The following is a 24,299-nucleotide window of genomic DNA, read 5'->3' on the forward strand; positions in this document are numbered from 1 at the left end:
GTTTTCTATATATTTTGTTTGTGTAGCTGACCTGCTTTTACTGTCTCTAGTGGTTTGCTCTTTACAGTTTAAGAGCCACATTCTGTAGCCATTTGTTCTTTATGTCAACGGGAAGTCTGTGCTCAGGGGTGCTGGCAGAAGCCGGCTCCAATGTTTCATAAAATAACATCTCAGTCCTTTCAGCAGCTTGTCATTTTCCTGTTTTGTTTAATTCCTGTAACTGTCTTCATATGAAACCCTGAAGCTGCAATATACATTTTGGTTTTCTGTTACAATGCTTGTTTTTGTAGTGGGAAATGTAATCCTCCAAATGCCTGTGTTTAAGAGGATGCAAATCAGCTTGCTAGCACAATGCTTTGGGAACGTTTCTTTCATGCAAAACCCAGCTAGATAAATAAGGAGGGGTGGATGGAGAGGGAAAAGGGATTGTTTGCTTCTATAAACAACAAGAATTAATTACGTTCAGTAAATGACAGATGGGTTAAGATCAAAATCTGAATCTTTCTCAATGTGGGTGAAATCTACACTCCTATCTCCGAGTTGCATCAAAACCCATTGCACAGCCTGTCCGGTGCCATGGGGCAATGACAGGGCGTGATGACAAGAGCTGTGACTTGTGGCCGTCCCGACAGAGAGCGCTAGGGCCAGCACGCCTGGCACCACCGCCTGCCACGGCGGGATGCAAAATACCTCCACTATGAATCCGAAATGTCTCTGGACCACATCTGCTCCATCAGGGAAACACCAGCTTACCCCCCATCCTGTTGCAGGGCAGAAAAAAGGTTATTGCTTCCTGGTGCTCTCACCACCCTGAGCTGCCGTAGGAAAAGGGAGCAAACTGAGTCCTGGTTTAATGCAACTGACTGTAGAAAAAAGTGAAATGCATTTGAAAGCTCACAGTGAGCAGAAAAACTCCATGATATAAAGGCATTTCTCTGATGGTGATGTCCTAGTACTTGGCACTCAACAGCTGTGTATATGCTTATATACATCTTAAATTATTAACTTCTCGGCAGGCATCTTTGCTGTCCCAATTCCAGCCATGCAGAGAAGTGTGCTGTAAGTGCAGGAGGGGATAAATGAGGGCACATACAGCTCATTCCATTGTGCGCTTGCACAGTCAGGAAGATTGTGATAATCAGAGGATAGATGAAATCAAGGAATTGCTTCCTCCCTCACCCCAAGCATTTGGGGAGATGAGCTCTCCTTGTCTGTCTCCAAATAAGCGTCATGGCCAAGGATTCTCAACAGAAAATCACTGCTCTCCAGCCCCTGTTCCCACCTCTACCAGAGGACAACTGGGTGATCTGAGAAAAGTCACTCTGCCTCTGCTTCGTTCTCCCTCCTTCCACCCTGCGATTACAGGGGGGTTTGGCAGTCAACTATTTCACATTTACAAACCCATTTTCAAAGCTTTTTTGAAAGCAAGTGATAGAAGTGCAAATTCTTATTATTGCTCTTGAAGAGCTTTTTGCAAAGATGCTTGTTAATGAGCTTGCTTAATGAGCTTTCTTAAATCTATATTTATATCCTATATACAGCTGTATATAGATAGAGCAATGCCTAAAATACGTATGGATTGCACACACATATGCCTAGGAAAATGAAGGCTGATTAACACACATCTTTTTCAGTTATTACTGTGCAAGTATTTATTCCTTTTTCCTTGGAAATTGGAGAGATAAAAGATCCATTCTGGAATAAAATAATTTTGTGCATATGTGCTAGATGGTTTTGTTTATGAGACTGAAGTATGTGAGTGTGTGTATGTGAGACAGATGGCGCGTCTGTTTGTGAAAGATATGATGCGTGGATGAATGTGTGTAAAAATACAGGTTTCTTAAGAGCTATTCTTTTCTTTCTTTTTTTTTTTTTTTTTTTGGAAGAAAAGACAAAATAACAAATGCCTGCTTGGTACATTATTTCACCGTGTCATGCTCTTTGTCAATATGACAGAGGAGTATTCCTGCAGAAGGCGAAGCTGCCCCAGAAAGTGAAGGGTGCTGCCCCTAGGGTTTCGAGCTGGGCATTGTGAATTCTCTTCAAGTTTTCAAAGTCCTGGAAAGTTTTGATAAGCAAATACTTTCTGGGCTCTGCTTCTCTATTGGCTGCTTCTTCACCGCCAGATTTTGACACAAATAATCTGATTGAAAAATCAGGGAGGGGAACAGGGGCAAAAAAACAGAGAGAGAAAAAAGGAGAAGTATCTATTTCAGCAGACGGCGACTAAGTGAAAAAGTGGAAGAGGAGTCCAGAGAGAAGACGACGTCTTGCTTGTCTGGGGAGATTTCAAGGCGAATCCAGTAAAGCAAAGTCCCACAAACAGGTGACTTATTTATTCTTTCAATCACTTTTAATTTCATTGTTTTTCTCATTTCTCTGAGATGTTTTTCTAAGCTTTTTCTTATTCTTTGCTTGTGTTTGCAAATATGTAACATATTCCACTGCATAAGTCACTTGTCCTGAGGATTCCTTTATGATAATGGTTCACTTAAATGAGTCAAACCTTTTAAAATTATACACCATATACTTACTTCACTCTCACATGTGAAAATGGTAATAGTAGAACAAAATAGAAAAGATGTGACAATGGTCTCAGATACCTGCGTCCCAGCAAGCTCCATGAAGCAGGAAGTTTCCAGACGTAGACTTTTGTACTTAAGCACTGAGGAGAGGGTGTACTGTATTTTTCCTTTTAATTGCTCTTTTACAGAGCCAGACCTTTAAATTCAGAAAACAGCACACCTCTGCTGACATCAATTAATCTACGCCAATTTTGCTAGATGAGAATTCAGTCTCTCCTGTTCAGGATTTTTGCTTCAAATCTATCTTTTATTTTACTATTTTTCCATCCTTGCTAAGTACATGATGATTAGTGTAACAGTTTTTAGCATATGGAATTAGCTATTTATAGACACTCCTCATATACCACCAGATTGATTCAATACATTAAGCAGGAAAACAAATGATTTGCAAGTTCACACAGTAAGTGCATCTATACATTAAGGGGATACAGAATTTGTTAGATTTATCCATGGAAGCCTAAGGCAAAGTTTGCTAAAGCCAGTGGCATTCCCAACATCACTAGGAGCTAAATGAGGTTTCTGAAGGACAAATGCTGCAATTATATTCTAAACATTTTTTCTAGATACTACAGATGTACAAGCATTTCTGTTCCACTTCTTGGACAAAATTTCCACCATAATTTGCTACCCCTGCCATAATGTCCGTTTGCCCAGTCTTACGACAGGAATTAAAAATGTTCTGCTCATTTTTCCACTAAAAAAGCCGCATTCAAATTACTTGCCCCAAGTAGATTCAATTTTGCAAGGATGCACTAATGAAGACATAATTAATTTTGTTGTAAAGAACTGAAATTCTTTTTGAATCTGACTTTATATTTAAAGAGTCAGGAGACCATAAAACCTCTTATTTTATTTGGACTCTTAAAAATTTCAGACACAGGTTGTGTTCTGGTTTGTGCTTTTTTCTTCGAAAATGTAGTCTTCCAAAAGACAAACTATTCTTTATTTTTGGTAGCTTCACTTTTGCCAGAAAGAACACAAAAAAGCAATATTAAGATTTAAATATAAATTAAGCAATGGGAAGGAAATAAGCCTCTTTTAGCCTAAAACTTTGTACACTCATCAACATATATGAAGACATATATCAATTGTAAGTTAAAATTAAGTATTTCCATTGAGTGTAGTGGGAAAAAGGGTTTCACCTCTACAATTAGCATTGTAAATTTGAAAACAGGATTACCTGAATTTAGAAGAAAATGAAAGCCAGCTTTAGCATAGAACTTACGCTGCAAATTGTGTTCCTGATTCAGCGTGGCACAATCCTGCAAACACCTCTTCCCAAATACAGTGTTTCGTGTTATGAATTGTCTCACTAAAGGAACCAGAGAGATCAGCTCCATAATCCAATTCAGTGAGAATATGAATTTCTTCTAAATTATATCAAAGGGCCCAATCCTGTATTTTTGGGTACTGGGCTTCACGAGGAACATAGGATCAAGTGAAATTAGGATCCTGAAGTCAGAAACCACCCCCTAAAACACCCTCTTTTAATTTGGTTCTTGTACAATCTCCAGCGTTTCAGTATTACATTACAGTTTTACATGTGATACTCTGCAAAATCACCAGAGAGCATCACTGAGGATGAAGGAACTTTGAGTTTGAACACAGGAGGGGAACACGCGAATGTTGGGTCCGCTTTCAGATCTGACTGGGGAATTTATAACTGGTAAAAGAAGCCCTTCTAAGGTGCTTCAAGTTAGGTACCCAAAATAGTGAAGCAGGTTTTTTTCCCTTGGGTCCTTTTGGCTGTCTTTTCCTCAGGGCAGATTACTACAACATTATTGTACATCTACATGAATGGCAAACAAATAAGAGCGTCAATTCTAGCCGGCTACTAATTTTATATTCTGTATTGAATCCAAAATATGCCATGACACTTACATTCTGGGTAGGCACTCCTGCCCAAGCAATGAACACCCTTTTGCACTTGCCAGTCAAGGTAGAAACTGCTGCCATAGGGGCTGGCAAGAACAGACTCCATAAAAATAAAGTTTAATTTTTAGCAAAACGTTGAAGCCAAATTCTGTCAGAAGCTTCAATGACTTTAAGGCATAGCGGGGTCTGTTGTACACAGCCCTACTCTCCCTGTGAAATATAGCTAGCCATTAGTAGCAGCTGATCACTTGCTGCTGATAATCTTGAGTTTCAAGGAGAGACAGTATTTTTTCTCTCACAATCTGTGCTTCTAGCTTTCCTCTAACCTGGTTGTGTGAATCACAAAGACAGTCCAATGCAGTTGTTAATTAACTATGCTTTGGGCCCCCAGTTCCTGTTTTCTCTATAAAATCGGGTGGGGGAAGGTAACTTCCTTTTGTAACGTTCAGTAGTGCATTAAAGATCGTTGTGCTCAGTAGAGGCCCTTATCAGCAGTCAAGATGCTGGACCAAATTTGACTTTTACGTATGCTGAGACAAACACATCCAGAAAAATCCCGTTGATTCATGTGCATCTACTTTCAACGCCATCAGAAAAGAGGGGCTGTACTTAGTGCCTTCGTGTACTTAGCGTATGGGTACTACCATAAAACACTGCAAGATTGCTTATGCCACCCATCTCCAGTCCTGTAAGTTACCTGGCTAAGCTGTCCGGCGAATGCCTCCTGTAGCCGGTGGGCAGAGTGACTCTTCCAGCAGGCACTGCTGGGTGCACGCTTTCACCCTGCATTCAGAGCCACCCACTGCTGGAGCCTCTTCCTCCACTGTGTAGGAAGCCCAGGGCAATTAACTGGTTAATTCAGGTAGAGAAATCAGATGTCTAAAACTTGCTGGTATGAACACCCTCCATTGTGGACACAGTCCTGCCCCACCACATGGGAAAATCCCTTTGACATAAGTGGAAATTCCATGTATAAAGGGTTCGTGGCAGGACTTTAACTTGGGGCACGTCTATCCTGCAGAGCGCGGCTCCATGCACAGATACCCCACTTGGGGCTGACCAAGAGCAGTGAGACCCTCCAGCTAAGCACTTCTGCTAGGATGCGAGGTGCACAGGCCAAGCAGAGCTCACTGCTGGGAGGGTTATGCCCATCGCGGAACACACCCGTGTTTGTATCGAGCTGGAGGTATTTCTGTGCACGCAGCCTTTCGCCAGGCAGAGATACACTTTACGATACTTAGAAAGAACCTCATTAGAGAGTTACAGAAGAGTAAATACAGCAATGTACTTCAGCGTTCCTTCCCTCAAGGGCATACTTATGGTTCATTCTCAGTACCGTTTTGTCCTCTTTCTAAAATTAAAATAACAAATCTACTCTTGGCCTCTGTTTTCTCTTATTCATCTCAAGTTACATGCCAATTTCTTGGAAAAAGATGAAGAAAAACAGGTGAGTCATTTCAGAAGAAAAAATGGCTGGACACACCAAGGGTTATCCCTGAAGTCATAGAAGAAACAGTGGGAATCCTGGACCAGATTTAAAAAGACAGCTATAACTGCATTTCCAAAGGCAGCTGGTCTGGTGACAACGGTGGGTTTGGCAACCCACCTCTCCACAGCAGACCTCGCTGTGTGAATCCCACGGTACATGTAGCTGCAGCCGTAGGCAGCTCTGTAAATCTGGCCCTCGGACCTTTAAACAAAACACCACTGGGCTATGTAATTATATTTAGCATGTAGGGGTAGTGCGGGCACTTCTGAACCCTAGGGAGCAGACCTTTGCCATCCCTGGCTGTTTGGGCTTCCAGGAGCCCACACGGCTCTGTCCTGACTTACACAGACATTTCGGGTCATTCCTACTTAATAGGAGCAAACTTTGTTCTTTTTTTTTAGTAAATAAGTAGGCTACACTTCAACTGCTCTCCGGAAAAAAAAACAACTTAATAATGCACTTTCCAATCAACAGAGGGCCAGGACTTACTGCTGACTTTTCATATGAAATATAGCAAGATTTGCTTTTAGTGCTACTATCCTGAATAATTACAAGGGAAAATGCAAATACGTACGCAAATAAGGCGCCAGCTGATATTGCCGTACACAGCATCGAGCCTGTTGTCATACTGCCTACATGAGAACAGTTACTAACCATGGGGAGCAGGCACAGGGCGGGCTGGGTTCTGGGTAGTAAAGATAACAGATGCATTGCAAGAGAATTTTGTATGATTAAATTTCAGCATTTTATGTTTGTTCCTAACCCGTCATTTCAACGGTCTGTGATATTTGAGTCAGATCCAAAAGGTAACCTCTATCACCCAGCACTTCTGCTCTGCCTCTGCTTCACTCTTGTTTGTCAGCCAGAATACAAAATACTCAAGCTATGGCCAACAAGAAGGAAACCCAACACACATGATGGCTGTGGGGATTTTCCACTGCATCTCTCCTATTATTGATGTTGTTTCTATAATTATTATTTGTGCAGCGATTTCATGGAGGAGTCCACGTCATGGCTTGGGACTGCGCTCTTCTAGGTGCGGTACAAACACTAAGACAGACCCTTTCTCAAAGGGGTGGTCTCCAACCCATGGTCCCCACTGCATCCTTTCAGGGAGGGTAAGGTCAGAGATGCACCGTGTCCTGTAGCCAGAGCAGAGAGCTACGAGAGAGATTCTAGGTTCTTATGGATCTTTGCCACAGAAACAGTTTTGATCTGTAACACAGGACTCAATTTGAGCATGTCTCTATTTCTCCACCTGCAATATAAAGAAAGCAGTAATCCTTTGCCTCAACCCAGGGGTAGATGATGAAGTGTAATTTTTATGGGATGTACTGTAATCTGCAATCCCATCTTCGATCTGCAGTCCCATCTCTACATTCAGTGGCAGAGGCTATCTGGCAGTAGGTTATTTTGCTTAGCCCCCTCCACAGCTATGTATTTTCCCCAGAGTTGAGATCCATCAAGCACCTAAACCCAAGCAAGCACTCTCTGCTCTTCAACTGGGTGGAGGAACCTTTGAGATGAACTCTCTATCTCCCCAGTAGAAGGGTTTTAATTCTCATCGCTGCTGCATACGGAGCTGATGTGCTGGGGAACAACTGAGAAATTACCCCCCAAACCACAGAGATTTACCTGCCGTTATTCTGTGTTTCTGCCCAGGCAGTGAATGGAAAATGCCACGTTCCTTTTTGGTGAAAAGCAAAAAGGCTCATACCTATCATCAACACCGCTTTGTGGAAGATGACCTGCCTATACTCACGTGGGATCCAATAACCTCTCCCTTCACTGGTGAGTCAATCCATCCACTGGGCTTGTAAGAATACTCCAAGGCAAATCAATAATTGAGTAGGCAAGCTAAGGGAGCAGGATGAGTGAGCTAAAGAACAACTAAGGGCTTCCACATGGGGATGGAAGGACAAACTGCTCCCCCAGTGTGCCGTCTTTCTCTAGACCAAATCCACACTGTCCCACTGAAACCGAATTTAGATCCTCCCTTTGTTTCCTGCTGGGTTGCTGGGGAGATTTAAGATTGCTGTGTGGAGCTGGTCACTTTTGGGAAAGTTGACCAACTTCAGGCAACTAACAGTTGGGAAAAGAGCTTGCACTTGGTTGTCAGTCTTCTACATGCTCACAGCTCTGCCACCTCGATCTCCAGCTTGCTATGTTCACTGTCCACATTCTCTCTGGACCTACATCTTCTCTACCTCAGTGTGTTACCACCTCCTACCAATGATTCGCAAGGAAGGTTACAGCTAGAGTGAGAAGATACCAGCGATGCCCTAACACTGACTGTGAAAGGGGTCCTACACACTCACAGGTGAAGGGCTGGCTGCTATGTGCTATATTAACACAAACCAACATTGGTTCTGTCTGTGCATGCTCTCCTCCCTCTGCTCCTGTTCATGCTCTCCCACAGCCATCCATGCAGTGGCAGGGCTGGGGCAATTATCTTCTTCTTTCAGGCACCATTCAAATTTTCTTTATTCAAATCTGGGATCAACTTACCCTTTGTTCTAGCCCTGGCTATGAAATTAGAGTCCAGCCCTATGAGAAGTTTGATAAAAAAGAAAGGAGGTGACATTTTAATTTCAATTCCTGCTGTCATACTTCGGCCATTTGTTGTGTCTCGCTGGCGCACAAGAGGGTTTGGACGACAGATGAATACTGTCCTTCAGCAGCCCAGTCCCATCTCCAGCAGAAAGGAGGCACGTGTATTGAACCTCTGTCCATTTTAGATTCTTACTGTAAAGTCTACTTCTTAAAAGTGCTGGTTGGTCTCTTTAAGGGCTGGGACAAGCATGGAGAAATGGGAGTGTGGGCAGGAGGAGACGAGGCTTTGTGGTCATGTTTGCAACTGCGTAAGCAGTTACCTCCCCTCTCTGCTTCCCTACTTGGCTGTCCATAAATTCAGGTTAACAATACTGAACTCTCTTAGGAGAGGGGTGGGGAGGTTAATAAGTTACCCGCACAAATGAAGATGTTTTTAAATAGGGAAATGATTCTTACAGACATGTGGCCTTCTAGGGTTAATTTTCTCTAACTAGATAGGGTATCAGGTGTCCTATCATTTCTTCCTGCCCCCCTCTACCTTGCCTATCTCATCCTGCTTGGAATTTCCCTTTGTCAGCAATGGACAGACCTTGATTGCTGTGCTGATTGCACCACTCTGCACTTATTCAGGGAATTGAGCATGGGCTCATGTATACAAGTATGAGTTCATACATAAGTACAAAATCCGCCTTAATAGACTCTTCTCTTAACAGCTAGAATAAACTAACTGTGACTCTACTGCGTGATTACAGCCATAGGAGACAAGACACCGGAGGACATCAAGAAACAGGACCCAGAATGCGTAGTTCCGAAACAAGAAAAGGACACATCTGAACTGAAAGAAGGAAGCGTCCAGTACCTGAGCAGGATGCCACCAGGCCCTTCAGCTCAAGGTCTGCTACCCAAGACCACAATCGCAAAAGAGGTCAGGGCTGGGCTGGCTTATGGAGCCCCTATGACTGGGACCAGATTTTTAGTAAATGACAGTTCTTTTTTTGACATTAATGGTGAAACTTGTCCCAGGCAGAGCTCATCAAGAGCATTCTTTATTTCCCTTTACAATTCTGGTCTAGATCAGCATCTCCCTGAAGGATGATGCTATGACTCCCAATGAGTGAGCCTCCAAATCTGAAGGACTAATGCAATTCCGGGCTCTATGGGTCAAGGCGGGTGGCCACATGATACTTGTTCAAACACCACATGAAGCAGGGCTAGTAGGGGGGTTAATATTCCCTTAGCATCCCCTCTCCCCTAAAATTTCCTCAGACTGAAATCAAAGTCATAATAGGAACTTTGTATGGGGATCAGGATTTGAATCGAAGAAGGAGGAGTTACCAACTGCAATGCCCAAGATCAGGCAGGACGTTAAATGGGGGAATGGTACCTGGGGAGCTTTTTTACTGGTGCCAAGCTGCAGGCAATGGCATGACACTCACTTCTCCCTCTCCTTTGCAAACTCAGAGATGACCATCCCAGGTCTGCAGATCAAAGACTGCATTAACACGACAAGCACCCCTACCTTCTACAAAACCGGCTTTTCTTGGGATGCTTTCCATTTGCCATACAGCTACCGACAGATGTCTTCCACCATGCAGTCAGCCCTCTTGGAGCACCCAATTAGCCTGTACGGAAGCCACCTCTTGCCAAGCGCCGAGCCCCCTCTGGATTACAGCATGCATTACTCCTCGGACATGGAGACTTACCACTGTGTGAAGTGCAACAAGGTGTGCCACAGGAGAACCTCAGGGATGGGGAGGGCCTGGAGTGATTTTCATTGCATATATCAGTGTTTCATTGGGTTACACCAAAGTGCAATGCATGCGGCTCAAAATGGGTACCTACTTGTTCTCCTGACTGGGGACAAGGGCGCTAGGGATGATGCAGTTCACATGGCCCACGAGAAGGAAGAATCAAATAAAGAGAGGGAATTGAAAACAGAGATGGAGACACAGCTGCTTCATGTAAAAAAATCATTGGCATTTTGTTTTGCAGGTATTCTCCACTCCCCATGGACTGGAGGTCCATGTCCGAAGGTCTCATAGTGGGACCCGTCCCTTTGCTTGTGAAGTATGTGGCAAAACCTTTGGACACGCTGTAAGCCTGGAGCAGCACACCAATATTCACTCCCAGGTCGGTAGCATGTTTCCAGAGAACGAGCTCTCCAGAGCTCATGAGTGCTTGGACCTTAGCTGTTGCTTACTCCATTATAAAAGAAGTGACATTTCCTAGGTTACAAACGTGATGGCTTTCCTATAGCACCCAATGACAATGATAGGAGCTCTGAAGACCATAGATCTTGGTCTTACAAATCTCAGACTGCCCTTGAGAATTCCTTGGATGGGAAGGGAGGATCGTTGCTACTGGTTGTTCTGTGCCTCGCCTCCTCCTAAAGGGTGCAGGAGTTTGGATCACAAGATGTAATCTATTTCCATAAGTAACCCTCCCCACATTCTCTTTGTACTGCACCTAGCATATCAGTCCATGAGCCGAGGAGATTTGCTTATCAAATCTACTATTCTCAACACTCTTAACACTCTTCAAGCTCTGTCACATGTCTTGCAGCCACAGGCATCCCATGATTTTCTTTCCCTAACAGGAAAGAAGTTTTGAGTGCAAGATGTGTGGGAAGACATTCAAACGCTCCTCCACCCTCTCCACTCATCTACTGATCCATTCAGACACACGGCCCTATCCCTGCCAATACTGTGGCAAGCGCTTCCACCAGAAGTCAGATATGAAGAAACACACTTACATCCACACTGGTGAGAAACAAAATATTCCCAATGAGCAAATGCAAATTAGAGTCCATCATGCTGATACACATACATAGTCCCCAGACACTGAGCTATTGGACTGGGGGTAAGTGTCCAGAAGCACTGGAAAGTCATTCTTCCCTGTGTGGTAAGACAGCAGAAGGTCTAAGCGTCACTGAGATGCATGTCCTCCTCTGTGTGACAGGGAGGTGGTTATTGACCAGCCTCTGGTGCATGTCATGGTTATACCCAGTCCTGGATGCAGACAGAGCATGGGCCACACAGCTGGGGAAGACTGCCTCTGGTTCTTCACGCTCTGGTGCTGGATCAGAGTGCGGACACATTAGCAGGACAGCTGGCCGGGCAGCACCCTGGTGCCCAAGCCTAGCCAGTCAGGTCTGAGTCTGCTAAAGGGCATTTCTACCTCCCCTCTCTCATCTGTCAAAGTGTTTCTTACTATTTTCTCTGCATTTGCAGGGGAGAAGCCCCACAAATGCCAGGTATGCGGCAAAGCCTTCAGCCAGAGCTCCAACCTCATCACTCACAGCCGCAAGCACACCGGCTTCAAGCCCTTCAGCTGTGAGCTCTGTGCCAAGGGCTTCCAGCGCAAGGTGGATCTTCGGAGGCACCGAGAGACCCAACACAATCTCAAGTGAGGGATGGCTCCAGGTCTTTGCTGGAGTTCCCACTGCTAGTGCATGCTCCAGGGAAGAAGACTCTCCCCAGCATCTCCATCCAGCATGGGGCTGCCCACCTCATAAAGCTCGTATAGCTTCCTATGTTCCCCTGGGGACTGGCAAAGTCATGTCATTGGCTTTGATGTTCTGGCACCCCAGGGCCTTGCACATCCCAGTAGGTGACAAAGAAACCTGTGGGACCTCTCACTTTTCAATCACAACAGGTACCAGCCCAGATCTGACATCACCCACTCAAGTGCAAATCCAGAGGAATCCCTCCAAGGTCACTATTACTCTGGATTTACACCACATGCAGAATTTGGTTCATCAGACTGACCGGCAGTGAGGTGGGAACTCCTGGACTAGTGGCAGCAACAATCTGTGCCAAGCTAGTGCCGTAACCATGTTTTGCTTTGATGGTTAGGAAGATAAGGCTGGGGCATGCAAATAGATTGCATTCAGTGAGCTGCGTTCAACCTAGACAGGGCTTCTGCAGAGACTTGCCCAGGTCATAAATTCTGGCACAGATACCTAAAGTCATTTTCTTTCAGCGGAGCATTTACTGTGATCAAATGACAAGTTAACTGTGTTGTATTTTTAGCTTGGAGTGGGAGGAAAATACTGAAAAAACAGCTCTCATCCCTAGCTGATAACAGGGGTCTCTAAATGCATTCCTCATACACACCGCACTGCAAAGATCCCTGGGTTAGTGGCAGCCAAACGAGCCCCAGGAAGAGCCGTGCCACAGCACTAATAAGCCCCATGTCTCAGTACCACGCGAGAGAGACTGGCTGCTCTTGAAATCTGGGCTGGTATGTCCCACAATATTTCACCGCATGCTGGACATACCAGCTTAGAGCTGTCCTGGGCAATCCTGTGTCACTGCCTGGCCAGGAATGGCCCTTGGATATCAATGTCAAGGGCCAGAGTTCTGCTTTCCAGCCGCTCTCTTACAGGAGGAAGTGACCTAGCCTGTACACATTGCCATAGTATGCGAGTACCTTATACAAACAGAGCAGTGGTATTTCCTCCTCCTTCTTCCAGGTCTAGGGGTTGAAGCAAAGCACTGGAACAAGTAAAAAGTTCCCCTCCAAGCTCTGCTACATTCTCACAATATAACCTTTGGCAAGTCACTGCACTGGGCTTTTATTTCTCCACCCCTCCTGGTGATGCGGAGTCATTCCCTCAGGTTTGTAGAGTCCCTTGAGTTCTTAACAGGAAGGACGAAGTATTATTATAGCATTAAAAAGACAAGTGCTTTCAGCTAAGCAGGGCATTGTTTCAGCACACAGCCCACTCCATAACTACATCCCTGAACACATGGCCTTGGACAATGACACCGGTGGGAAGGAGAACGGGCTGTGGCACTAGCCATTTCACTCCCAATGCTTATGAAGGAAGGCTGCCATCATGCGCAAAGAAGAAACGGTCCACGTGGAAAATTCATTTATTGCCAGGAGAGAAGAGGTCTGTCCTGCCCTCAGTTATACTGCTGTAAATCCAAAGCCATTCTCCTGACTAAGACCTAAAATGTACTCGCCCCTGTTTTATGCTGTGCCTAACCTGTTAGTCATTAATATGCATTCTGGAAGCTCAAAACAGTCTGTACTCCTGGCTTTGCTTGTACACTGTAAATATGTATTTATACTTATTCTAATGTATATTTTTATTGCACTATACCAGACAGTGACAACTTGTACAGACCTGCTGGGATTTATCTGATAAATCTGTTCCCTCTCAGTAACTGGGCTAACACACTGTATTTCATGTTAAAAACATCCATTTCAAGAAAGGCTCATACTTGGCTCTGGAGATGCAGGCAGTGGGGACGGAGGGGAAAAGGAGAAGGGAAAGAGTACAGCATTGCCCCATATGGTTCGAGTGGAAATAAAGATGGAAATTCACATGCAGAACAGGGCTCCCATCAGCAACAGGGCTCCCAAACTTAGACGTGAAAGAAGACAAATTCAGGGAGCGGGGGCCTATTGACTGCACAACAGCCACGAACAATGCTCAAAGCCTGGGATCAGGGGACCTTCATCTTCAGAGACAGATTTGTGCAGAGCCCCAGACAGGCAGCAAGTCAGCTCTCCAGAGCAAGAGGGCTGTGCAGCTACGACCACATCAGATGACACGGGATTGTGTGCCCAGAAGTTGGTGTTATCAAAGCCCCCGTTAAAACTCTGCTGTCCTTTCCCGGGTCATGCCAGAACCTGGTCAGGGCAAGGACTCCAGGGGAGGTGTATAGCCTGTGACAGAACTGGGCTTAGGGAACTGGTCCCCAGGTCCTGACCGTGGCACCAGGCGCACACATACGTGTGAACACTCTCACACGTGTACACATGCACAAGCCTTACTCAAGGTAAAGTCATTTCAGCTTCTTAAAGCTGCTGCCAAGAACGCAAACTGTGTTTGTTATGCCCCTTGTCCTCCACAAATCTGCAAACAGAAATATTTAAAGAGCATATCAGCATCTGAACTGCTCAGGAGCTAATACCCTCCAGCCCCAAAACACACGGGCATACCAGCACAGACTTCCCTGTCTGTATCCTGGGGACAGCAGCTGTGTCTGACTCAGCTGAAGCTCCCCAGTTTTGGCCATTCTGGAGGGAAGTGCTGGCACACACTGATCGGCACCGTGGCCTGTAAAACCACTCGCAAAAACAAATCAGACAGCTGGTTCTTCTGAGCTGAACTAGGGCTACCGTATCCATTAGATTTCCATTCCTGTCTTTGATTTCCATGGTACAGAGGAGGTATAACCTCCAATGGGTGGCTGGGGTCTTCTGTCCTAAGGCTGTGCTTCTCCAGCCTGCTTCTCCCTCCTAACAAAGCACAGATCACCCCAGTCCTCTCTTTTATTTCCCCAGGACTCTAGGGCAGGCAGCCTGCAACATTATTGTGGTTACTGAGCCCAGAGACTACTGAAGAGCAGTTACACCGGAGGAGACAGTGTGAGCCTTACCCTCATATTTGTGAGGAGCCTGGTGAGCACATCCCCAGGAGATGCAGGGACTGCTTTAGATGGGTGGGCAGCAAGCAGAGAAACGCACTGGGGTGGCCTTAGGCAGCAAGCTGCTGCAGAACCGCGCTCAGGAAAACATGTCTGTGGCCAAAGCAGCCCGGGGGGGCCAGGCTGACCCAGTCCCTCAGGCACTGGGAGCGTATCTCCAGAAACACAGGCTGCGGATGGAGGCCAGCTGGCAAGGGCGCCCGTGAGACGGTACAGCCAGAGTCAGAAGCTGACCTGAGAAGGGAGGAAAAGGAATTAACTTGCAGGGGCACTACGGTTTCTTCCCCTAGAGTAACAAGGTGCCACTTTCAGACAACCGGGTAACACCACCTGCCTCCTTTCTCCCTGAGCCCCGTCCTCCCTTTAGGTATACGGATGTCAGCAGCCCAGAGGAAAACCAGGCAGAGCCCCACAGCCCCTTGTTCGCTGCAATCCCTGATCAGGGAGAGCCATCTCCTGAGGAGGAAGATGGAGGGACCGGAGGCTCAGGAGGCAACAGCAGCATTCTGCATGGTTCCCTGGGCTTTCCTCTGCACCTCTGGAAATGCAGGTGAAGGATCAAGGAAGGGAGCAGATCTGGCATTGCCCGAACCTCGCCATACCAGGCTGGGGGAGAGTCTTCCACTCCCAACATGGCACCAGCTGTGGGTAGGCCTGCTGCATGGAGCGGGCAAAGGGCTTCCCTGATCCTTGGAGCTACTGAATCCACACAGTGGGTGCCCAAGGATGCTCAGCACCTGTCAGGATCAGGCCGTGGCTGTCACCAACTCCAAACACACCTGGCCTTGCTCTCCAAACATGCAAATCCTCCCCAGTTCTGACCGCTCTGAAAACAACCCCTTTCCCACCATCTCCCCTTGCGTCAAAAAAACATTTTGGTTGGTCAATCAAGGAAACAGATAACAAAAAGCAAAATCTCAACTAATCTTTGTGGCTGAAGAAAGAGCTGATTGTTTTTGCCTCTCTCCAAGCCCACCCTGTATCCTGCACTTCCCCAGTCCTCTTCACACCTTCTTCCCTTTATTGCCAGGGAAAGAAAATCCTGGTCTTTGGGCTGTTTTGTTTAGCAAATGAGGGACATGCAAAGCAATAACCCCAGGCATCTGTCAGAAGGAGAGAGGTGCCTCTGTGTCTTCCAGACAGCCTTCAGGCGCTGAGAGCAGCAGCCCAGAAATACTATGATCAAGGGTGGATTTAAGTTTGGACACAGGACGCATCTTTCTCTTCCTAATGAAGACAGAGCCACGGGACCTGTGGGAAGCGAGGTGTGTCCCAGCTAGCATGAAATTACTCAGGTTGTATTAACCTCCATGGAGTGGAATCCTAGGGAAGGCAAAACCCTGAAGTTTTCACGTTGTGTTGGCAATGGTTAGGGAAGGCCTAAAAGGAACTGAGGGGAAGGACAGGGAAGAATTAGGCTCCAGTTGGGTACAGGTTGTATTGGAAAAAAAATTATTTCCTGAATCCAGTTGCTTCCCGCCCTAGACTTCACGAGAAAGCGTTTTCAGTGAAAAAAAGATAAGAGCAGAGTCCCTTGTCCTCGCAGCAGGTTGTTCCCCCAGGGCCACGCAGTCGTAGGTGATAGGGACACACCAGCAGGTTAGTTCTAGCCCATCAGCACAGCACACAAAGGGAAACCTTAAGAATTAGACAATCTCCCAGAAATAGCTGCATGCACATGTTTCCTTGCATAGGGCAACCATTCCTGCCTGCCATTAAGGGCCTAACCTGGGAACAGATAGGGAGCTTGACCTGCAAAGCTGCTACAGAATAAAAAAGTACACCACAAACAATTTTTTATCACTTATTCTGCTCACAAAACAGATGTTTTTCCCCTGGAACAGCACATCCACACAGAGGAGGCAACCCAGAACAGCCACACCAAAGTTATTCAAGGATAGTTAAATCAGTTGGTTGCCTCTGTGCTGGATGAGACCTCAGAAAATGCAAATCCCTGCAGAGTTCCTGACCCACCATCTTTCAACTAACAGTCACCATGGACACACACCGATCTTAAGGCTGCAACCCTGAACTGAGACTTGAGATCTGCCATACGTTTCCTGCATGACCACGGACGAGACATGAGCGCTGGATTTCTGAAGTTGTTCGACACACTATGAAGCTCACAGAAAGCTTCACCCCATCTGTGAGAGGAGGATAATAATTCCCCCTCTCCCCTTCACTTCACTTGTTTATTTCAACGGTAAGATAGTCAGGAACGGGACTGCCCCCCCCTTATCTTCTACATACAGCACCGCGCACAATGGAGCCTTGATCTCAGCTGGAATACCTAAGTGCTACCGCAATACTAATAAGTGATAGAAACTTAATTCAGCAAAGCAACCTAATTCTGTAACTGACTTAAAAAGAAATCCTTCAAGTGAGACCCCCACGTTAAAACCACTAAACCTCCAAACGAGCAGAGAAACAGGGCAAGCAGAAACACAGGGAGGATAAACCAGGCATGAGCAGCATTTCCACTGGTGAATAATACTCCAAGGAGAGAGACAGAGCTGGGTATGGATGCTACAATCATCCCACTTGACGCCCTCATTTTAAAGGCGCTGCTTCAATACAAGCATTTTGCAATCTGGTCCTTAGGCTGATTTTGACCTGCTGGCCCAAGGGTGATCTGTGTTCACCGTACCAGATGGCAAGGCAGGCAGAGAGCAGAGAGTCCCCAGGAGTGGGGAAATCTGAGGCTGGGGAGGAGCTGAGCGTGCACTGGGCTCAGCTTTGGTCTGATAAGTTTATCAAGCACTGCCGGCTGCTAACTGTCAGTGGGTGAAGCGGGCCTGTTAGGGAGGAGGAACAGCTCCCAGGGCAAGATAGGACAGCCCATGCCTTATCGGAGTGCCTGAGCCAAAGAGGGAACTGGAGAGTGAGCACTTTCCAACCACTTCATCTGAACAACAGACAGATTGGCAGGAAAGGCCTGTCAGCCCTTCGCTTCTGCCACCCAGGCATCAACAGGGAGCCCCCATCCATGCAAATAACCCTGGTAAGTGCAGCATGAGGGTTGCAAATGTGAACACAGGGGCCTGAGGGAATGCACGGGGTAGGTTTTCTTAGGACTGTTTGCCCAGCAGGGAGTCAGATTTACAGCAAACAACTCAGATGCTTACTGTGCAAGCTGCTCCTGTTCAGTGCCCAGAGCAGAAGCTCTCCCCCATGCTGCCTTCCCTAGGTTTGGGAGAGGAATCTAGCATTTCAAAATAACACTAGTCACTAAGTTTTGGTGTACAGATAATTGCTTTGTTTTCCCTTTACTGTTTCTGAAAAATAGTGAAAAAAACCCTAAGTGAATAGAAGAGGAAAGACCTGACCGTTCCCATCTGAGCTGCAAAAGTATGGGCCAGCAAATACCCCTCCACATTTACTCCTAGGGCAGCAATAACCAAATCAATACAGCTGAAGATCGTAGCAGAGAGACTGTCCCACCTTTGGGTGAGCTCCCTTGGACAAGCACAGCCTGCGCAAGCTGTCTGTATACCTCAGCCATGACAGGGAGGGTAGTGAGATTCCCGCATGGCACATCCTCTGCTTGGATCCCCTGCTGAGGATGTGCCGTGCAGGATAGAACCGGCGTCGGATCAGCAGCTTCAACATACTTTGTTCAGTACTAGACCATACAGACAGCTGTCATTCTGCACCTGGCCCACCTTTCGGTCTTTGGCTGGGTTCAAGCTGGTGACTTGGGTCCTGCCTATATCAGGGGATTTTAGTGAGAGCTGGCCCCAGTGCAAGCCCTGACCCTGTACTGGGAGGATGTGTTCACGCTTGGCTGCCTGGATGCAAGTGCTGTCCCGAGCCCTCCATGGGATATGAGGCAGAAAACCTGCAGCAGCGATGTAGGCCAGGATATCTCCAATGTGAGCTAGTCACTCAAAGGCTCCCTTTCGGGTAAGTAACATATCTAGGGAGCGATTTACCTCCTCCTAAAGCACATATCTAAAACAGGACAGAAGCCATGCCTTCAACACACCTACTTCTCTCACTGAAGAGAAAGGGAGCCTAGTATCTGTAGATATCTAAAGTTACACAAGACCAGTCACACCCCTGTGGTTTCTGCACCACTCTCAGGCCAAATTTCTCACAGCTGTTTCTGCTCCAACCCATAATCTACTCTTCTCCAGGCCATGAGCAACCTCTAAGCCGTTTAATTCCTCTGTGCTTCAAGGGCTCCTAAGCAAGTTCTAAGTACAAGAGCCACATTCAGCACTGGCCAACACAATTCTGAGGTTCAAGGCTTCCTCATGAAGAATGAGGAGTTAAAAACCCTATCCCATTGATTCTGCCTTCCTTTTGAATAATTTTAAAGCAATGGGACTTTATCTTACATCCCAGACCCTTCTATATTAGGAGCTTTGGTGGGATTTTTGGCAGTGGTCAAGTCTGCTGGTTTCTTCTCTTTATAAAATAGAAGTTATCTCTTGTCTCAGTTGGGGAAGGGGGAAGTCAGAGATGATGGACCATTCCTGTTCTTGAAAGGGCCCCATCCTGAGAGTGTGGACATGGTGAACCAGTGTGTCACTCAGACATCCCTGCCCCAGCTCCTTATTTAGATACAGCCTGTAGTAGCTTGACTGTAAATCAATCAGGCTCAGTGGACACCCAGGTGTGACAGCACCTGGAAAAGAGAGTCCAGGAACTGCAGCTGCATTTTCTGATATCGTAGCACCATGGAGAATGCTAAATATGAGTCTCAAAACTCAGAGGAGGAGGATTGTATTCCTGGTTTGCCATTGTCAGCTGATCCGAGCCAGTTAGTATCCCGCTCTCTGCCTCAGGTTTCCCATCTGCAAAGTGGGGATAACACAGACGTGCTCCGAGATCTACAGATAAGAGCAAGGTAGAATTGCTGCACATGCACAGTAATCTTACACTGGAACAACACCCAGCATTGTGAAAAATCCCACAGAAAATGCATAAGGCATCAAAGCAAAGTCTCTGCATTGTGATCTGCCAACCTGATATGCATTTTTCACTTTGAAATACTTGCCCAAATTTGAGTAGGACAACTAGAAATGGAACTCAGTTCACCTGGACTTCCAGTCTTGTTTCTTAACCAACTTTCTATCTTACCTCCTTGAAGTATAACTTTAAGTAGAACATCCCAGTTAAAACTCCGTTCTTAGGAAAATTAGGAAAAGTATCATGTACTATTGGTGAGATTTTATTTCTGAGTTCTGGAAGATACTTACAAGAATAAGCACAAAACTCATTTTCTAGTGCCTTACATTAAGGGCAGAGCTGACAGAGCAGGAGGTCTTTGGTTTCAGAGTGAACGCACGTGGGACAGCTTACATTTGCCATCTTAACTGGAATTTAAGGGAATTATTAGCTAGAAAGTCAGAGAGCCATGTCCGTGTGCCTGCTGCATAGTGTCACAACAGTGGTGTTGGAGAACTCAGAAATACTAACGATACTTTGCATTTAAATAGCACATTCTGCCTAAAGATTTCAAAGTGCTCCACAAAGATGGAAACATCTTATCCCCGTTTTACTGCAAGGAAACCAAGAGCCAGAGAGAGAAAGTAACTCAAGGTCATACAAAGAGTGAGTGAAAGACCTAAGAAATTAACCAAGGCATTTTATCTCCCAGCTCTTATTTTGATCATTAGGCAGCAGGCAAAATTCAGACCCATTGTGATGAAAACAGCTGCATAAGTTATACCAGTGGAATTTGGTGTATCCTCTCCAAATAAACAGGCACATGAATGCCTTGGAGCCCTGGCACATCTTTGCTCACAGTAAACCTTGCTACTGCATGTCTGGAAGCAGCCACTACATACCATGACCTATTTCAAGCCAAATCCCTATTTTCTTAACTATGTGTTCCCACTGAAGTGGGCACAATATACAACAGTTGGCAGAATTTAGCTCCTAGTCTGCAAGTTCTCCCACAGCGTCATTATAAATTTTGCAGGAGATACAACACAAACCTTGTGGTTGTCAGGATCAATAATTTATATTTTTGGGGCACCACCTCCTCAGCCCCACTTCCTCAATCCCAAAGTCCCCAGCAATCTTAGCTCGGAAAGGAATGTGACTCAGGCCTTCAACTGAAGGGCTGTCATCTGCAAACCCTGAAGTCTGGATGTGGCCGTGGTTTTATCACTGGCCACCAGCTGCCTCTAGAGCTCTTGCCTCCTCCCCAATGATTCAGCAAATCTTCTTTGAGAAGAAAAACAAGCATGCAAGTGAACAAATCACAATGTCAGATTACAAAGACGAGCGGGGGAAAAACTGCGGCTCAAAGGAGGGAGATAAAAGCTGGTGAAGTTGCACAAGCCAAGGACTGAAAGGCCTGACAAAGACTTGTTTTCGGAGGAGGGGCAATAATAATGTGAAAAATAAGGCTGTAATTTGGAGTCTTTACCCCATGAAACGTTGCTAACAATGAAAGAGAACACAATGTGGAAGGAAATGAAGCATATTCTGTCCTCCACTATCTGGGCATTGCACAGGGCAGATAGGGATTGTTACGGGTGTATCTGAGAGCTGAATAGTCCATTCTGGTTTACGCTGGAACAAAGTTCCACCAAGCAAACTGCTTCCAGAAGGAGTTTCTGCTCTCCATAACCAAGATTTTCAATATTTGGAGCTCATTATCAGGCATTTTGAACATCACTGTTCCTGAAAAAGGTTCTGTGTCATTTGGTATCCAAGACATGGCACAGGGCAGTTAGAAATAATGTTTTAACTTTTGACAGTTTTGGCAACTGTATCATACTTACATATTATAGCCCTTTTCCATAAATATTTTATTTCTTGCTGTAACTACTGCTGAGGTAGAACACAGCATCAGCTTAACAGCTCATGGTACAGTGTATAGAATAGAAAGTAAAGAAGAAACTTCAGCCAGACCCTAGCTAGGAGATGTAGTATTTCCCCTAATAGCATTCAGCCCAGACACTCCAGTCAGAACCCAGTCTTCCAAGAACGCCATGAAATCCTAATGAAAATAAGAGCATTTGCAATTTATGGAGAGCTCATGTCACGTTTGTGGAATCTCTCAGCCCAGTGGGTCCTCCAATATCTGCGAGACAGATACAGCCTTCCACTAGAGTAAATGCAACGCAAAAAATAAGCACAAAAGGAAGAGGAGCTCAGGAACTGTGTGTACGCATGTTGTGGATGGATAAACTGAAGCTGACTTTGGCCTCATATTGCTTTTACACTCTTCCTAATTTACCTCGCTAACCAGCACAGAGATCAATGTTTTGACACTAAAGTATGGCTAAGCAGGACTGACTTACCTTGCTATGGGTTTGTATATTCTCTGTGAATATTTACATATTCACCTCACCAACAACTTACAGCTCACAAAACCTCATTGCCCCCTCTCCGAGGGCCCTCAGAGGTAGCAGGGTTTTGGTGTATGTACTTACAGTGCCTACCGCTCTTCCCTAGGAAACACAAAGGGAGCAACCACAGGACAAGCCAGAAGACCTCCTCTCAAGCTCACCCAGGAGTTAATGCCATCTAAACCATGTGTGAATGATGCTAGGGCGGTCTCCTTTTAAAGCATTTCCCTTTGCAGTGCTGCCACCTGCTCTCACACGTTTGGGAGTTTCCTCTCAAGTCTAACAATAATCAGGTGTGATCTTAGAGCTGGAGTGGCAGAGCCAAGGGAATTACAGTTTTTAAGCTGAAAATGCGGTACTACTGCACCCTACAGGATGAAAACAGCGAATATGTAATTCTTTTTTTTTAATCACAGTTTCTAAGTCAGGCTCATTGCTTTGGGGAGGGAGGCTGGCTCATGGCTCCTGCGTATTTGGGGCTGGGGGTTCTGCTTCTGCCTCATCCCGGAGCTCTCACAGAATGAACACACCCATTGCCCACCCTGGGCACGAGCAGGAGGAACAGCAGGGGCTGTGACCCTAACACACAAACACACACACACACAAATATGCCACCAACCCTGACGCAGGGACTCCATGGTGGTGTGGGGGGAGCAGGGCTCAGCTGTGCTGGGGCTGTCCCACACACCCCGGCTGCAGTGCGCCTGGTACCCACGGGAAAGGGGGAGCTCAGGGATGGGGGGACGTTGGTTGCGTGAGGTGGAGATGGGATGGAGACCTTCACCTGTTTAAAAGGCTGCCCTGTTCTGTTTTATCCCTCTTGATTTGGCACAAGAGAGGCAGGCACGCTTGAGAAACTGCCTGGCAGCAGAAACCTCAGCAAAAGTTCCTCTTGAGGACTTGTGAGGTGGGGGGACCTGGTGATCTGGTGAAGATGACTGCCTCCCCCAGCACGCTACGTGCAGTGCGGGATGCAGCGAGCCTGGCTTTCTGCCTGCTTCCAGGGGGCTGGAGCCGAGGGGGAGCGTGCAGGAGTCGATGCCATATGTTCCTGTGACCGCGCTCACCGGACCTGTTCCCTCCTGGCCCTCGGCTGGTTTTGCCAGAACAGTCTGTGAGATCTCCCACAAGAAACATCTTTCATTTTCTCACTGTAGTCCTTCGTCGGCACTTTTTTTTTTAAAAAAAAGAAAGCTCTTATTTCTAGATTGAATTATTAACTGCATTTCCATCTTGCCTTGTCCCTGTGCCCTGCTGAGCTGCAGTAATTACAGTAGAGCAAACGCAGAGGGTGAAGCCTTTTGTGCTGCAAATGCATTTCATACAAATCAGTAGCCAACTGCCTGAGGGTTTTCTGTCAGATAGTACAGGGGACCTCCGTCATTGTGCAACTGCATGTAGCTGTGCAGGGTTTTTTAATTTAAATTTTCTTTCCTCAGTGGTGTCACAAGAGTCTTTTATGGTACCAGTATGTGATTCCAAAATCCCTAGGGAGGTGGGGCCAAAGGTAAACCAACCCATTGCTCACATGGCTGAGTCCCTTCTCTTCCGAAATCTGGAGCACAAACTTGCATCTTTGCATGTTCCCGTGAAGGCCCCAAGTCCGTCTGTGTCACAGGCAGAAAACAAACCCGATCCTTTCCCTCTTTCTTAGGGAGCGATACAACAATCCCCAGGTGTCTGGTGAGAACCTGATTGGCCTCAGCAGGGCCCGTCACCCGCACAACGCTATCTTTGTGAACTTTGATGATGAAGGAATCCCAAGTAAACCCCTGGATGCTGCCGTACAGACCTGGAAGAAAGTGCGCACCAATCCTGTGGATAAAAAGGTGGAGGAAGAGCTGAGGAAGGTACGTGCCTTACTCCTGAGCTGGGCTGAGCACTATACTGTGGCATGCAGACCTCGCCAAAAATTGTTGTGGTTGTAACTACTGCTGGCTTCTCTGAAGGATTTGTGATTGTGTTTCCTGTTTAACCTTGTTAAGAGTGAGATATGGGTCTGTGTAATTAGTCCAGGAACCTGGATCCAAGCCCTTGGGTTCCA

The 24,299-nt window shown here is 46.2% G+C and overlaps 1 protein-coding gene across 3 annotated transcripts; it reads left to right on the plus strand.

The window, feature by feature from the left end:
- The first annotated feature begins 1,913 nt into the window (after positions 1-1,913).
- GFI1B (growth factor independent 1B transcriptional repressor) lies at positions 1,914-13,676 on the plus strand. Of its 3 annotated transcripts, XM_075170643.1 has the most exons (7): positions 1,930-2,326; positions 7,612-7,740; positions 9,255-9,395; positions 9,964-10,226; positions 10,495-10,632; positions 11,099-11,264; positions 11,733-12,181. In XM_075170643.1, exons 2-7 carry the CDS (start codon positions 7,626-7,628, stop codon positions 11,909-11,911), a joined length of 1,002 nt encoding a protein of 333 aa, XP_075026744.1. In that variant the 5' UTR covers positions 1,930-2,326; positions 7,612-7,625; the 3' UTR covers positions 11,912-12,181. The 3 variants fall into 3 exon arrangements, with proteins under 3 accessions (XP_075026743.1, XP_075026744.1, XP_075026745.1); XM_075170642.1 differs by lacking the exon at positions 11,099-11,264 and having other exon boundaries at positions 1,914-2,326; positions 11,733-13,676; XM_075170644.1 differs by lacking the exons at positions 1,930-2,326; positions 7,612-7,740; positions 11,099-11,264 and having other exon boundaries at positions 9,274-9,427; positions 11,733-13,676.
- Positions 13,677-24,299: the final 10,623 nt, after the last annotated feature.

The sequence above is a fragment of the Calonectris borealis genome, chromosome 21 (genome assembly GCF_964195595.1).
Source record: "Calonectris borealis chromosome 21, bCalBor7.hap1.2, whole genome shotgun sequence".
NCBI classification, from domain to species: Eukaryota; Metazoa; Chordata; class Aves; order Procellariiformes; family Procellariidae; genus Calonectris; species Calonectris borealis.

What these genes read in the sequence shown, in the direction of transcription:
- GFI1B (XM_075170642.1), top strand. Translation starts at nt 7,626, where the DNA reads ATGCCACGTTCCTTTTTGGTGAAAAGCAAAAAGGCTCATACCTATCAT. An exon ending in ACCAGGCCCTTCAGCTCAAG is followed by an intron (nt 9,396 to 9,963) that starts GTCTGCTACCCA and finishes TTGCAAACTCAG; the next exon opens with AGATGACCATCCCAGGTCTG. An exon ending in ACTGTGTGAAGTGCAACAAG is followed by an intron (nt 10,227 to 10,494) that starts GTGTGCCACAGG and finishes TTTGTTTTGCAG; the next exon opens with GTATTCTCCACTCCCCATGG.